The 17,222-nt window shown below is 41.5% G+C and overlaps 1 protein-coding gene across 1 annotated transcript in view; it reads left to right on the top strand.

The window, feature by feature from the left end:
- pms1 (PMS1 homolog 1, mismatch repair system component) overlaps positions 1-17,222 on the top strand; it is a 169,385-nt gene that overhangs the window by 110,183 nt on the left and 41,980 nt on the right. The window contains exon 9 of the mRNA XM_084310426.1: positions 12,124-12,902. Coding sequence (XP_084166552.1) covers positions 12,124-12,902 — 779 coding nt within the window. The remainder of the gene's footprint in view (positions 1-12,123; positions 12,903-17,222) is intronic.

Raw genomic sequence — 17,222 nt, 5'->3', positions numbered from 1 at the left:
TTTCAAAGTACCTCATATTTGGTGCCATTTTAAAGCTAACAAGTAGGGCTTTCCAATGATATAAAATAAGTGTATGATTATCATCATAATTTTTATTATTATGGTTCATATGTAGTTGCACTTGAACTTGTTGAAATTAAACTTGGAAGATAAAAATGTATTAAATTACACTTTCCTTGCTTAAATCAGATTTATGTATATTGAATGGAATGTAGACAATCTTGTTGGCAATATAGAACAGCTGACAGATTAGAAATAGCATCTATTGTTCAAAAGTTATTAATTAATTAATGAAACTAGATTTGATAAAAAAAATTATAATTTTTTTTACATATTGTGATGATAATTATAAAACGTTCATGTGTGTGTTAAAATTTTTCTTCAAACTTACCCCATTATCTTCATAGAGCCTTGTCTTCCTTCTAGAACCTCTCCCTTCTTGAAGGTTTTGTCCTGGGTAGGGAATGACTGCGCTGTTCCTGGATCTCAGCCGGTGCTGTTAGCATCTGCACTAGCATGGGAGCTAGTTCCAGCATCTAGACACTGCCGTCAATTCTAAGTTGATAAAATGAGATATGTTACATATAGGAATATGACCCACTAATGAATACACTAAATACAGCAATGTGGCTTATTTGAAAACACTGCATTTGCGAAATAAATACGACAACTGTGTTGACGTTAGCCGTGTGTTAGCTCAGCAGCTAGCGCTAATGTTACCCAACCCACAGCAACTCTTCCTGGGGGAAATTGGTACTCTGCTGCGGTACATTTCAAAACAAGCTTTTTGATGGAAAATATGACCAGAATCTCTGGAAAAACATCTCACAAACACTATAGACGGTCATAAGAGTTAAGTTAAAAGTTAACGAATGCTATAAGAAGTCCAACAGATTAGTATAAACAGTACTTACACGGTTGTTTCGAAATCTAGAGCAGAGCGGGTTTTCCCCGTAGGAATTTACTCTGCGACCGGTCGCGCTGAAGGAAAGTTCGAAAAAAAAACTCGAGCTGCCGTCGACGGAGGCTTTTATAGACTTCCGGTGAGAGCTGCGGATTGATATTTGCTGTGTGTGTGGGGGCCGGTGTTCCTAATATGGTCACAAAAAATGGTGTCCCTCCGCCAAAAAATGAGAAAATAGTGCCGAAAAGAAAAGAGAGCGCGCTATTGTACGGATCCGCGTTGGGCGCTCTGGAAGAGTTAATTTGTTGATGGTCCGGGTTCCTTGATGTGAGTCGAATATTTGCCCAGGCTTCTTGCCAATCAAAATCACTTTCCAGGTCTGGTATATCCCTCCTCCAGACGGAGTCTAGGTGGAGGGTTTCATATGAGGACGTTAGTAATTGATGATAAAAATCTGAAACAAAACCTCTTGATGTCTCTCTTTCATAGAAGAATTTGTGGTATCTGTGGTGTTCAATTGGTTTCGTTAATGGAACACCCTGAGTCTTCAAACATAACAATAACTGTAAGTAAAAAAGATGTGTGGACTTGGTGAGATAAAATTTTTTCTGTATTTCTTCATAACTACAGAAACCCTGTTTGTTAAAAACATCCCCTAATGAGTGTATGCCTTGCTTTTCCCATATAGGGAATCTTATAGGTCGTTTTCCAATCAAGAGTGCATTGTTATTGAATAAGGGAGTATGATTGTGCCATTTATGTGGGTTAGGATATTTTTTTGTGTGTTTCACGCCATATCCGGATCGCATGAGTAATTATGGGGCCAAATTTCCGTTCGCAATGCTTGATTGATATTTTAGTGTATGCTATGTCCTTTAGTCTATGTGGGGCTACTATATTTTCTTCTAATTTTCTCCAGGATACTAATGCTTGGGGATCAAACCATGTTGTCAATGGTCTTAATGTGTACGCCTTAAAATAGTGGAAAAAATCTGGAAATGCCATGCCACCGTCTGCTTTATTTCTCTGTGCGGTGGATCTTTTTATACGTGGTGGTTTGTTAATCCAAATAAATTTGTATGGGGAGGAGTGTAATTTTTTCCAGTAACCCTCTGGAGGGGGTAACGGTAGCATTGAGCTGAAGAAGTTGATTCTAGGTAGTACGTCCATCTTAACTATTGATATCCGTGCCTGTACTGAGTTTTTAAGTTTTGCCCACCTATCAAGGTCGTCTTTGATTTTGTTTTGGATTTTTGTGTAATTGTGCTTCACCGTTTGTCTTATGGTGGGGAATATTTCCACTCCCAAACATCTAAAATGTTTTACCATAGGTATCTCTCCTGGGAGGGTTATATCTTTTTTGGCAGGGGCGTTAAGTGGAAGGAAAGCCGACTTCGGCCAATTTATCTTGAATCCCGATAAATCTCCAAAGTTCTCAATCAACTTGAGCAGATGAGGCAGTGTGGTGTTGGGGTTTTGCATGAACAGTATTACGTCGTCCGCATATAAACTAATTTTATGTTGTGTGCCCTTGATTACAATTGGTTCTATCGATTGGGATTGTCTTATATATTGTGCTAAAGGTTCTAATGATAGATCGAATAGTCCGGGACTAAGAGGGCAACCCTGTCTAGCTGAGCGTGATACCGGAAAGATTCCGGAGGTGATTATACCTGTTGTAATCATGGCCGATGGGTCTTTGTATACTACTTTAATCATATCAATGAAACCTTTACCTAACCCCATCTTCTCTAATACTGCCCATAAATACGACCATTCCAGCCTGTCAAAAGCTTTCATTGCATCCAGGAACAGCATCGCCTTAGGTATGTTGTCGTCCTTGTCGGCATCTAGTACGTGCAGTATTCGTCTTATGTTATCAGTGATCAGGCGGCCTCTTATGAAGCCAGTTTGGTCCGGATGAACTAAAGACGTCATATGCTTTTGTAATCTGATGGCTAATACCTTAGAGTACAGTTTGATATCGGTTCCGAGGAGGCTTAAGGGTCTGTAACTACCGCACTCGGTGGGGTCTTTGTCTTTTTTGAGAAGGACTGTTATGAGTGCAATATTGTCGTTCTTATGGAAGTTCCCCTCCTTGACTGAGTAAAAGATCATATTTAGTAATATTTGGGTCCAATTATGTCCCAACAAGAGAGGTACATTTCTGGTGGGATACCGTCTCTTCCAGGAGCCTTACCACTTTGCATTTCGGATATGGCCTTCTTGAGTTCCTCTAGTGTGATTGATTGATTGATTGATTGAAAACTTTATTAACAGATTGCAGAATGGGTACAATACAGTACAGCTCAATACACACAATTGTTAAGGGGATGCAGACCAGAGAAAGACTTTCGTCTTGTTTACATCAGGGTCCCCCATTTTCAATTCATCAGGACATATATGACATACATGACATACAGATAGTCAGTACTGCTACATCTATACATTTATGACATACCAGATTTGCAAATACAGTACTGTTTGTGATACAGAAGGAGTCAAGAAAAGGGAGTATATACATTTGACGTAGAAACTGTACATTGGAGGAGGTTGGGTGGGGGGGGTTGGGTACATTGGGATATTGACAACCATACTGGGTAATTTACATTGGAGGTGGTTGGGGGGGGGGGGCACACTGTATAAACAAGTAAAACTGTACATTGAGGGGGGGGGGGGGGAGACACTGTACAAACAAATAAAATTGTACATTGGACTATTGACAACCATACTAGGTAAATGACTGTACATTGGAGGGGGTTGGGTTAGGATATTTACAGGGGCCAGTGTTGAGTTGCAGTCTCCCGTAGGTGTCCCTTGAGAGAGGTTTTGAAAGTGGGTAGTGATCCACATTTCTTTACAGCTTTGGGTAGGGCGTTCCACATTGATGTGGCATAATTGCGAAACGTGTTTAGTCCCTTATTTGAGCCGAATCTGTGTTTCTAACTGTTTAGCGTCATCCTCTGAAAGTTTAGGGAGAATAATTTGACTAAGATATGTGTCCATTTTGTTTTGATCGAAGGTCGTTTCTGATTTATATAAGTTGGAGTAGAATTCTTTGAATGTCACGTTTATCTTTTCAGGGTCTGTTTCAAGTACTTGTTGTGCTCTAATGGTAGTTATATCTGCAAATGTTGCATTAATTCTTAATCGCATGGCTAATAGGTGACTAGGTTTAGAACCTTGGGAGTACTGCTGTTGTCTTGTGCTACGTATTTGTATTTCCGATTGTTGTCTGTATATGGCATTGATCTCTTTTTTTAGTACCTTAACTTGATTTTCTAGTCGAGTTGAGTTGTTGTATTGTAAAGAATTAAATAACGTTGAGTAAAGCGTTTCCAGTTCAGCCAGTTTTGTGCATCGATTCTTGCGCATTTTGGAGGAAAAGCTATCAGTGAAATCCTTGATCATTCCCTTTACTGGGGTCCCTTTACTTTATTCTGGGATCTTGCACCGAGTTTGCATTCTCCCGTAGGAATACTGTAAGAGCTTCTTTGAGTTGTGTAATGAATTCCTTGTTATTAAGCAGCATCGAGTTAAATCGCCATCTTGGGGCTCGGGAAGATAGTATACCAAATGTTCCTTTTAGGAGTAAATAACAGTGATCTGATAGTGCATTGGGTATCATTTCCACTTCATAGTTATCAAATAGTCTCGGGGATGCAAAGACATAATCTATTCTGGATAATGTGTTATGTCTCGCAGATCGACAGAGTACTTTCGGGTCGTGGGATTAAGTGATCGCCATAAGTCATTTACACCTGTAATCTTCGACCAATCCTTTAATGCATTAGATGAATTCTTTTGTTCCCTGGAAAAGGCGAGGTAAGATTTGTCCATCCTTGGATTCCAAATGGCATTAAAATCCGCACCTATTATAAATGAGTAATCGGGAAGGTCTAACATTGCTTTGGTTATTGTAGTGAAGAAACCCACTTCGTACAAATCTGGGGCGTATACCGCTACCAACGCTATTTTCCTGTTCTTGTGTACAATCTTAGCTATAGTTATCCGACCATCTACATCAGACCATACTCCCTTTAACCCTTTAACGTATCTATGTCTTTCTCTAGAATGTGCGTTTCGCTTAGCAGAGCAACGTCCACCTGTTCTTTTTTCATCAGTGTGAGCACGCTTTTGCGTTTGAGTTGGTTATTTATTCCCCCAGTGTTCCAGATCATTATATTCAAACTAGCCATAATCTATACAAGTTGTTGTGTAGTTGTTGGTAATGCTTCTGGAGTGCGAGGCAACAATAGATATACATCCAACTAGTGAGGTCCCGTTGAGAGCCGAGCTTAAAACCATACATATATACAAATAAAAATCCCCTTCCCTCCCCTCCCACAGAGAGTCGTACAGGATTGTGTCCCATAGACACATCCTACACGTATGACTCCCTCCCTTAGGCCACCGGATTACCCAAATTGAGTTTTGTAATCCTACTCTTCCTATGCTAATTGCCATAGGATCTGAAACATTCATTCTAATTCAATAGAATGTCGCTTTTGGTCTTGCGCCTTCCCATTAATGTACTAACAATAGTGTGAAAAATTAAAAATATACCTTCATTAATATATTCATTTGAACCTTCTACTAACTTATGTAGGAAACATCAGAAAAAAAGGAAAAGAGTGGAGATAAACACTAATAGCTTAAAATGAAAAAAAAATAACTGTACGATTTTTTTTTTTTTTTTTTTTTTTTTATTGCAAAACAGAAACTATTAAAAGTCAGTACTCAACACATAATGCATAATGAAACTAACAGTCAAGGTGGTTAAAATTACATGCAAGTACAGAAACAAGACAAAAAAAAAGTCTATAATAATATTTTACCGTATACAGTGTATATCCAGCGAAATTAACAATTATACAAATGCTTATATAGGACATACCCCTAATACCTATTTTCTAAAACCCTACACACATATGCTCCAGCTCGAACCCCCCCCTCCCGGACCCCTCCTTGGATAGTACCTCCATTATCCCTCACTCCTAACCAGACACTACCATTATAAGCTAGCTTTTATTCTCTCCACCACTTCTACCCACATTGACATTTTGGATTCGTTGAGACCCAGAATTCTTGCTGTAGATATTTCTTGATATATCACATCGAGATATGTAAGAGACCAAACTTTCCGGCACATTTTTTCCGGTTGAAACCAGCGTGATGCGATCAGTTTTTTAGCTACTGTGATACCCGATAAAACCAATCTCTTTAGCTGTGGATTTACTGCAAACTCAAAAACATCATTCAAAAGCAATACAGAGGGGTGTACTGGTATATTCCAAGATACGAGTTTTGATAATTGATGGGTCACATCTTTCCAGAATGCCTTAACTGGTGGGCAGTCCCAATACATGTGCATAAATGTCCCTTCGTCTCCATTTGTACATTGGGAGCATTTTGAGTCTTGTTTCAGGCCCATTCTGTTCAGTCTTATAGGAGTCAAGTATGTCCTGTGAATATAGTTAAGATTGATTTGTTGATGGTCCGGGTTCCTTGATGTAAGACGGACATTTGCCCATGCTTCTTGCCAATCAAAGTCACTTTCCAGGTCTGGAATATCCCTCCTCCAGACAGTGTCTAGTTGAAGGGTTTCATACGAGGACGTTAGTAATTGATAATAAAAACCTGATACAAAACCTCCCAATGTTTCTCTTTCATAGAAGAGTTTGTGGTATCTGTGGTGTTCAACTGGTATGTCTAATGGAACACAGTTAAAAATATCCCCTAATGAGTGTATGCCTTGCTCTTCCCATATAGGGAATCTTATAGGACGTTTTTCCATTAAGAGTGCATTGTTATTGAATATGGGAGTGTGATTATGCCATTTTTGAGGGTTAGGATATTTTTTTTGTGTTTCCCGCCATGTTCGGATTGCATGGGTAATTATGGGGCCAAATTTCCGCTCACAGTGCTTGATTGGAAGTTTAGTGTGTGCTATGTCCTTCAGTCTCTGTGGGGCTACTATGTTTTCTTCCAATTCTCTCCAAGATACCAAAGCCTGGGGATCAAACCATATTGTCAATGGTCTTAATGTGTAAGCCTTACACATCCACCGTCTGCTTTATTTCTCTGTGCGGTGGATCTTTTTATGCGAGGTGGTTTGTTATTCCAAATAAATTTGTATGTGGAGGAGTGTAATCTTTTCCAGTAGCCCTCTGGAGGGGGTAACGGTAGCATTGAGCTGATGAAGTTGATTCTTGGTAATACATCCATCTTAACTATTGATACCCTTGCCTGTACTGAGTTTTTAAGTTTTGCCCACCTGTCCAGGTCGTCTTTGATTTTGTTCTGTATTTTTGTGTAATTGTGCTTCACCGTTTGTCTTATGGTGGGAAATATTTCCACACCCAAGCATCTAAAATGTTTTACCATGGGTATCACACCTGGGAGGGTTGTGTCTTTTTTTGCATGGATGTTAAGTGGAAGGAAAGCCGACTTCGGCCAATTTATTTTAAATCCCGATAAATCACCAAAGTTCTCCATCAACTTGAGTAGATGAGGCAATGTGGTGTTGGGGCTTTGCATGAACAATATTACGTCGTCCGCGTATAAACTAATTTTATGTTGTGTGCCCTTGATTACGATTGGTTCTATGTATTGGGATTGTCTTATATATTGTGCTAAAGGCTCTAATGATAGATCGAATAGTCCGGGACTAAGAGGGCAACCCTGTCTGGCTGAGCGTGATACCGGAAAGATTTCTGAGATGAATGTGCCCGTTGTAATCATGGCCGATGGGTCCTTGTATAATACTTTAATCATATCAATGAATCCTTTTCCTAACCCCATCCTTTCTAATACTGCCCATAGAAACGACCATTCCAGCCTGTCAAATGCTTTCATAGCATCCAGGGATAGCATCGCCTTAGGTGTGGTGTCCTCTTTGTCTGCATCTAATACGTGCAGTATTCGTCTTATGTTATCACTGATCAGGCGACCTCTTATGAAGCCAGTTTGGTCCGGATGAACTAAAGACGTCATATGCTTTTGCAATCTGATGGCTAATACCTTAGAGTACAGTTTTTTTGTTTTAGTTCTTAAATTTAAGAACTAAAATAAAACTCATCAGAGAAAAACAGAAAATAAAATTGAGTAAAGAGAAAAAAGAGAAACAGAGACTTTTAGAGCTACATTGTGCAAATATCTAAATCAGTGGAGTAATTATTTAAAATATTAGAATAACCTTGTCGTGCTTATACATTTAGATGTGGCTAATGTCTTTTTTTTTCTTATTTTTCTTCTTTTTAAAGCCTAATTAATTAAACTTCAGTCCTTAGAATGACTACTAGTATTTTCCGGAATATTCCTTTGTGTCCCTGAGCAGTCGAGAGAGGAGCCCAGAATGTTCCAGAATATTCATAATGTCAATGTTGGATTATTGTCTCCGCAAAGACCAGAAGACTGTAAATATAATGCCTTACAAGCCATATTAAACATCTTGTGCCTTATTGTTGTCAGCGTGCATATCATCTGTTACTTTTGTTGAGCCGTGGTAAAGTCATTCTAATAAAATTACTAAAATACAAAGAGAAAGAGAGAGATGAATAGGCTTATCTGTTCTGAGCCAGTGTTTCGTCCTGCCTGGGGGGACCGGATCCATGTTGCTTCATGTAATCTTCGGCGGCTTTAGGCGTGCGTATTCCCTGCCTAATACCGTCTTTTCCCAAGATCGATAAAAGTGCCGGGTAGTTAAGGATTGGCCTGAGACCACTCTTAAACATTCTCTGCATAACATCTTTGTAGGGGAAACGCTGAGCGATGGCCTCCTTGCATAGATCTTTGTAGATGGATATTGAATTTTCACCATATTTCAGTTTCCCCCTTTGATTGCACGCTCCTCTAATGATGGCGTCTCTTGTTACCGTCTTGCGCAGGGTAACAATGATAACTCTCGGACCGTTAACTCTTTGGCCTCGTGTACCGACTCTGTAACATTGGTCCACTGTCGGCGCTGTGGGAAGGATGTTATTACCTAAAATATCTACTAACACTGTTGGAAAGCTGACGTCTGTGCAATTGACTGATTCATCCAGTCCCACAATGCGGATATTATTTCGCTTGTAGTAACGTTGGGTCTCGAGCTGCCTCTCCATTGCTTTCTCTTCGACTTCTTGTATTTTCTTCCGACACTCTTCTTCCACCTGTTTTATCTCCTTCGATAACTCTGTTAATCCATCGTTGACGTTCTTCTCGTTCACTTGGACCCTCTGTGTAATTTCTATCACCGTATTCTCCACTGCCGTGATTCGCCCGGCCTGTGCAGCGGCTGCTTTCATAACCTCTTCGAATTTAGCATCGACGTGTGCTTTGAATTCATCGATGTGTAATTTGAAAGCTACCATCTGATCCTTCCCTACTTGTATCTGATCTTTTATCAGGATAGTCAGAGAGTTGAAGTCGGGTTGTGAAATTGCACTGCTTGTGTCAGTTGATGTTGTGGGTGCAATGATGGACCCGATGGATTTGTTGGAGATTATCTTCTCAAGTTCCCCTGCTTTATCTTTTACGGTATTTTTACACGTCGTTGCCGTTGTGTTATCAACTGCTGTCTCCCTCTCGGGGCCAGTCATCATTGGTCCCGGTATATTCTCCACTATAGTCCCCCCATCGGGGCTAGTCAACAACGGTTCCGCCGTTGCCTCGCCTGTTGTATTTTTTGACCGTGTCAAAATAGGCGCCGTTGGGGTATCTGTGCCGAATCTCTTTCCAATCTTTTTCTTATCCTTAATATCCATGTTGAGTCTTTATGTCTTTTGATATAGTTAGTAGAAGGTCTTATCAATACATACGATGTGGTTTAATCTCTTTTGGTATTTTTCTTATAAGGTTTTTAAACGAAATTAACGCTGACTGGAGCGGAGCTATAACCAAACGCGTGTCGCTTCACATTGCGTTCAAACCGGAGGGGGGAATAATCTAAACAGATTATTCACAGGGGCGGACAACAGTCTTTGGTTGCGGGTGGAATTTAATGGAAGCACATGTTGCAGTGTGGAGAGATTCAGAGTACAGAAATGAATGCACTACCCTGGATCTCTGTAGAATGGAGAGCTAACAAAGTATTTATACAGGGGAGTAGGCAAACTGAGTGTGTGCGTTGTACAGATGGGGTGAGTAATGTAGGGGAGGTGAAATGAGAACACGGAGTATGAGAGATGGCTTATGGGGTGACAATAGATGGATGTACTAGATAGATAGTACATTGTGTACACATAGTGTATGCTGGTAATTTCAGGTGTCAGATGCGCTGATAGGCTACTGCATGAATTAGCCCATGTGAAAATGCAGAAGAGGAATAATTTCCCTCGTGCAGAATGCAGGTGAGGTAATATAACTTCCTCTGTGTTAACATGGGAGGTGAATGACTCTGTATATGCATGCATACTTGGCACCATTGTGTGAGGCGCAGTTGTGCAAGACGATGGATACTTTATCCTGAAATGTATCAACTTTGAAGGCTAACGAGTGCAGACTATCAACATGGTCTCTGCCTTGAACCTAGCTTAGTACAATGAATCGAAGCGGACATGACCGGTTAGCCTTCGGGAGAGGTGTTGGACAATGCCTAGGCTAACCGGTCACCACTTCCATTCATTGTGCTAGGCTAACATGCAGCCAGATAGCTTTCTACTGAACGCACAGAGAGGAAACTGGTATCTATCTTCTTGTCTCTCTCTGGAGAAAACGGTAAGCTAATTTCCCAAAATGTTGGCATGTTCCTTTAATATTGGAATAATAATGGAAAGATGCAGAGCACACGCACACATGCATTTTCCCAAGGACCAGTGAGTGAAGCCCCGATCTCTGTCCCTAGACTCGAAAGTGAAAGTAAACAGCAGGTGGGCTAATTCATTGGTGATTTGAACATTCACTCGCAAGTAATAGGCCAGTAACTTTTCTATGGCCATAATGGCCTAATAAATGGACTTCAGAAATGCAGTGATATGGAGTGAGTTAAGTGGCCGATATTACTGTAAAATGCACTCTTCATGTGGCGCCATATCAACTCCACTCTGCTCACATGTGCTGGCTACCACTGCATTAGGTGCTTATTTGACACACTTGTATGTTGTTGAATCTACACGGTCATCATTTAAAATCCTCTTTTCAACATATCCCATGGTCACAGGTTCTCCTCTTCATCATGGTCACAGGTTCTCCTCTTCAACATGGGACTGTGTCCTCTGGGCCACAACCACCCCTTTATATACAGGCCCTCATCTGCACCTTGATTACACTGTTTTCTTGTTCATATGCTTATTATTCAGAGTTAATTATATTGTTTACACTGCTTATTTTTTATCTTTACTATAATTTTTTTTTTTTATTATTCTACTATTACCATGCCTTCCACCCCTGCCCCATGCTGCTCTGATGCCTGAATTTCCCCAAGGGGATCAATAAAGAAATATCTTATGTTATCTTATATTTTTGTTAGTGGTGGGACTCGACAAACATTTATTAATCTAAATTCATCGCATTTTAAATGCAAATCAATATTTGATGCGAAAAGCGAATTTTGGTATACGAGTGAATCAATGAATATACATTATACATACGTTTAAGCAGCAAAATCTTGTTTATTAGCTACTACACAGACCAACAGTCAGATCAATGCAATTTTTTACAAAGTGCAGCAATTTTAGGAATAATATATATATAGCGCAAAGGACCTTTTCTCTTTTGAAAGGTAACATTCCGAAGAGTAACATAGGTTTGAACACACTGAAGTAAAGGTTTTGTGTTTAGTGGTTGCCAGATGCCTGTTAGTTCCAGCTGAGAGGTAGGAGCTGGAAAACATAACGGTTCCATAGCCTGACATTTTATAGTCATACAGGTCCAAAGTTTATAAAAATCCCACGGAAAATGAGTGTTTCACAAAGGTTTTTGTAATGTGTGTACCCCTTAAAAATACCGGATTTTGACGGTGAAATACGTTTACTCAGTTCAATTGCTCAGTTGCTGCTAAAGTGTGAAAATAGCTAAGTTTTCTCAAACCGGAAGTCCCAATTGCTGAATGTCAAGGTCAAAGGTCAAAATAAATACATTGAATATATTTGAATATCATCATATTTTTCTATTTAGCACTCTGTGATCTTCACCTTCACAGAATTAAACCAAAACCATCCTGGACCAGAGATTAATGTCAGTTTAGCATTACGTTGTTCTGTGCATCTGTGTCATCGGTGCCGTTTGTCCTCCAGGAAGCCGTGTTGACTGCAGTGGAGACATTGCTGGTCTCCGTCTACGGCCACAGGGCTCCTGCCAACCCTCCGCCCGCGGAGCACCGCCGGCAGACGGCACCCGCACCCATGCAGGCCGAGGACACGCCAACAGACGTGAGGAGAGGCACGGACGGAGACAACGGTGTCACCGACCACAAAGCTTCCACTAACAACTGTGACGGAGGTACGGGCACGGAGACATTCCCGGACCATCGGAGCGCAAACAGCAGCTCGTCCTCCTCCTTAGCAGAGGACTGGATTGTTAACCAGATTCCAGGAGGGCTGGAGCTGAGCTTCTCCCTCTTTGACGACAACGAAATGGAAATAGGTTTAGCGAGCAAGTCTCCCGAGAGACGAGCGGACAGGCCGGTTTTGGAGCCAGGAATGGCCAGAGAGCAGTTATCGGCTGAGAACTGGAGCAGGGGCACTGCGCTGACGGACACTTCGTCAGGAACGCCCCTGCTGCCAGTCAGAATCCACCAACCCACGTGGCACAATAACTCAAACACGGGTGAGGTCAAAGGTCAGAGCAGCCCGAGCAGAAAGATGCTCAACGCCATAACAGAGAAACACGCGTCTTTGACAGCCTACGACTTGATCAGCAACCACGCCATGAGGACTCCCCTGTCCCCCACGACCCTCTTCGAGAAGGAGGCCAGAGCCGAGGTCTTGAGAGAGAAACACAACGCCAGCCTCCAGGATATCAGCGCCACCGTTCACGAGAGATGGAAAAACCTGGGGGAGGAAGAGCGTAAGAAGTGAGTTTCCAGACCTTCCAAGCAGTCGTTTCCATCTGTTGTTAGTGAGAGAGAGAGAGAGAGAGGGGGGGGGGGGGGGGGGTTGTACCTGTCATTTGTGTAAAACAGCTTGGAAATATTGGTGATGGGAGCTATGTTTGTGTTTTCCAGACTACCGTGCCTAATATTAGGTGAGGTAGTAGATATTTTCCGCTGTAAAACAGGTATTTCAGAGTGATGAAAGGTCTTGCCTGTTTCCAAAGTATGCCATGTATCCAGAACATCCCTAATATCTGATTCTCAGTGCTGGTTTCATTTAACATTAATTTGAAATTGAACCGCTTAGATTCCCCACAAGGATTTTGACTTCACTTCAGTGGCCGTCTTTAACACATTCATGGCCATTGGAATTCCCCATCTAGCTATAGCTACGCCAGCTTTCCATTACACACTTTCACTGTGCGTCACGTTGTTTGTAGAGCTAAATCTATATTTTATATTATAGCTATGGATACAATGTCAGTACAACAGTAAGAACCTTCCGTTCAAGATGCAAAAAAAAAAAAAAAAAATGCCATCCATACGTTCCCGTTTTATACCGTGGTGAATATGAGTGTTATTTTGGAATGATCGGGGCTAATTCCTGTTAGGCTATTTATAAGCCTGTAGCGTGTATTACCGTAATTCCTCTAATAGTGACCGGTATTCAATTACAAACCGGGTCTCTATTAATGGCCGGGTGCGCTCTTGAGCTAAGCAATTATAAGCCGACCTCCTAATACAAGCCGGGATACTAATATACTGAGCTGCATACTGAGCTGCTAAGGTAAAGTTACTTGATTTCACTTTGAAAACGTTGAAATGACCAGTGACCACCTGTAATTGCACTGTTTACTATTTCATACAGTACTTGGTTTCAATAAATGAACCCAGTACATTTTACTGGGTTCAAACTGACACAAAATGTTGATTTATTCATTATGATCTGTTTGAAAATTAGAAATATAGGCCCCTCTCTTATATATGCCTCCTCCTAATAAAAGCCTGGTACCCGCTACAGTTTAAGCAAATACAAGCCCGGGTCACTATTAGAGGAATTACGGTATACCAAATCCATTGGCGTTTTGTCCCTACACACGCTACAATTAACAAATCAAATGCATATGATAGGTATTATGTTTCATCATGAATGCATGAAAGGGGGGGGGGGTCGTTTCTGATTAATTGATTGCCAATAACGGCATTCGTTATTACCACAACATACGCTGATCAGGGGGATCGCTATGAAATCCTTGCACGATCAAGCTGAAATTGACGTTAAATTGTCCTTACCTGTGGCCGGTGGGATTCCAAAAAGAATATTCCAATTAGGGATGTCCCGATCACGTTTTTTTGCTCCCGATCCAATCCCGATCATGTGATTTTGAGTATCTACCGATACCAATTTTTCCCGATCCGATAAAAAAAATAATAATTTTCTTTTCTTTTTTTTGCAATTTCTTTTTTTATTCAACAAACATGACCATGTTCACGTCTTAAACTCATACTGAGGCCTTAGTTTTGGTTTTAAATTGCATATCATCATTTATTTATTGTCACACAGAGCAGAAGAATTTTGCCAAAACAAACCAATAGTATCCAGCTGCAGAATGGCAGACCAGCCACACTCTCAGACCCAAACGCATTTCCTTTGATTTAATTATACATCAAATTTATGTCAAGGATTGCAATGCCTCGCTTGAATGAAGTTAACTTTTCACCTGGATAAAGTCAACATTCAGGGTGAATGTAATGTGAGAAATTGGGATAAAAAAAATATATATAATAAAATAATTTGGGTCTGAGAGTGTGGCTGGTCTGCCGTTCTGCAGCTGGATACTATTGGTTTGTTTTGGCAAAATTCTTCTGCTCTGTGTGACAATAAATAAATGAATGATGATATGCAATTTAAAACCAAAACTAAGGCCTCAGTATGTGTTTAAGACGTGAACATGGCCATGTTTGTTGAATAAAAAAAATAAAGAAAAAAAATAATCCAGATTTTTATTTAATTTTTTTTGCCGATCCCGATCTTCGGAAAATCACGTGATCGGCCCCGATCACGTGATCGGATCGGGACATCCCTAATTCCAATTATTTGATTGCCATCTGGTAGATATGTCCATTTGGCCCACGACATAACCCACCACAGCATAATGAATCGGGGGTCCCGAAAACGATTGAATGCGATCGGGTGAAGCCCTATGTTCAGGTTAGTAGAAAAGAGCCCCCGGAGCGTTTTCAGTGTGGCACCCGGTCTGCAACAGGGGTTACTGCATTCTCGATACAGCGCCACTAGCAGGATCTGGCCGGTACTGCACCTTCGGAGTCCCAATATGCCTTTTCCAGGCAAAATACAGCTCCCTGATATTGAATAGGGTATTAAAAGCGAATAAAAGAAAAAACGAGTCAAAAACGTATATATTCGTTTTTGGCCGTCAACCGCTGGCTCCCAATAATGTATATATACGTGGTTGGCCCTGAAAGGTTCAACTCATTGGGGGCCAACAGCGCCCTCTGCTGATGGCCCTTCGGTGCCAGTGCTTTATCCAATGGAGGATAGGACTTATTTGCGAGTGCTTAAAACATATCAAATATAATAGCAATAGATCTAAATAACACAGTGAGTGATCGTCAATGAGTTGCTTCCAGTCAACATGCACGAAACAGATAATTTTTTCTTTTTGGTCCACTTTTTCTCCTAATTTTTCTATTTTTCTCCAATCCCAATTTCGTATTATCCAATTCTTCCCTCCCCTGTCTTGAACGTTGCTAGACTATGCCTCCCACTGGTTGGTTGTAGTGAGCACAGAAGCCTTGCATCATGTGTCCCCTCCGGTACACGAGGAGGCAGCCTGTCGCATCTTTTCACCGCAGCAGCTCGAACTCTCAGTGGCGAGCAGTAACGCGTGGGAGGCTCACGCTGCCCCCGCTACTTCCTGCTTCCGGCGTCATCAAACCGACCTGTAGGAGTCGCTGTCCACAACGTCCAATCCCCACCCACCGGCTTTCCCACCCTCTTAACACTTGCCAATTGTGTTAGTATGAACGACCGGCCAGCCGGTAGCAACGCCGAGAGCTGGGCTCGAACCCAGCGTCTCCTGCGTTAGTGGCGAGTGCCTTGCCCACTGCGCCAATCAGCCGCCCAACAGATAATTTTTTCATACATACATTTCCATTTTATACCGTGATGAATATCAATATATTTCTAGGGCGTTCTGTCTCATCTCAATAAACTCCAGCAAATCGAGCTTAAATGTATTTCCTTAGAAATCGTGCCATTTGTCACTTGATTTATGAATCGTTTTCAAATAAACGCTAGATTATCGATAGTATATGTGTCCTCATGCACGAAGAGAAGTGGGGTCTGAAAATCGCTTCTTTGTTCGGCGCGAACCTCACACACACGCGCGCGCGCACGCTCCGATGGCGGTGAAAGGAACATCTGATTAACCCAAGATTCGTAACATAAAGTCCTTACCTCACATCTGATGTCATGCAAAAAGATTAATCCAATTCCTGATCGCCATTCCAAATATTTATCGCGTTTATTGATCCAACGTTATATATCCAAAACACATAATCCACGCTGTCCCCAGTCCATCTGTTATAACGATACTGCATGCCCGAGAAGTAAAACCTGGACCGGACTTTTTTTTTTATGCACAGTCCCAACCAATCCAATCCAATGATGTGCAATACTATCCGGGAGATGATAGGCGGCGGTATTTGCCCTTTGCGAGCTCAGACCCATTCCCAATGATAACGTCAGGCTGGATGGATGAAAAATTTATGGATATCGCTAATAAAAGAAATATCGATTAAAACCCGAGATTTCTCGGGTTTGGCGCCCAGAGCATGGCTTCGATTACCAAAAAAAGCTTCGAAGGTCAGCCCTAATATAATGTATATATATCGGTGGGTGACCGCATTTACTCAGACGGATCTATAGATCTTAAAAGTAGCCGGCAGCCAGTTCTGTGTCTCCACGGTAGCAAGCAGGGTGTGTGGCTCCGAGGTCGTTCGGCAGCTTGTTAACATAAACACTGATAAGGACTGAGAGCAGGCAGGATTGGTCAGAGAGAACTATGGAGAGTTTGACATCGATAGAACCATGCTAAAGGTGAAGATCAGTTGCCATGGCAGCGCGTCACATAGTAACGAGGAGAGGGGGCGGGCCTGTTGTTAGGGGGAAGAAGTTATTCCGGGTAAGGTTAGACTAAGACACGAGGCGGAATCGAGCAGTCGCCTTGACAGAGACTTTGAAATCTTTCCTCACCCTTGCCGGGTGGGGGAGGGGAA

This window comes from Notolepis coatsorum (assembly GCF_963971535.1).
Source record: "Notolepis coatsorum genome assembly, chromosome: 3".
Lineage (NCBI taxonomy): Eukaryota > Metazoa > Chordata > Actinopteri > Aulopiformes > Paralepididae > Notolepis > Notolepis coatsorum.
The sequence above is the reverse complement of the archived record's forward strand: the minus strand, read 5'-3'. Positions and strand labels throughout refer to the sequence as shown.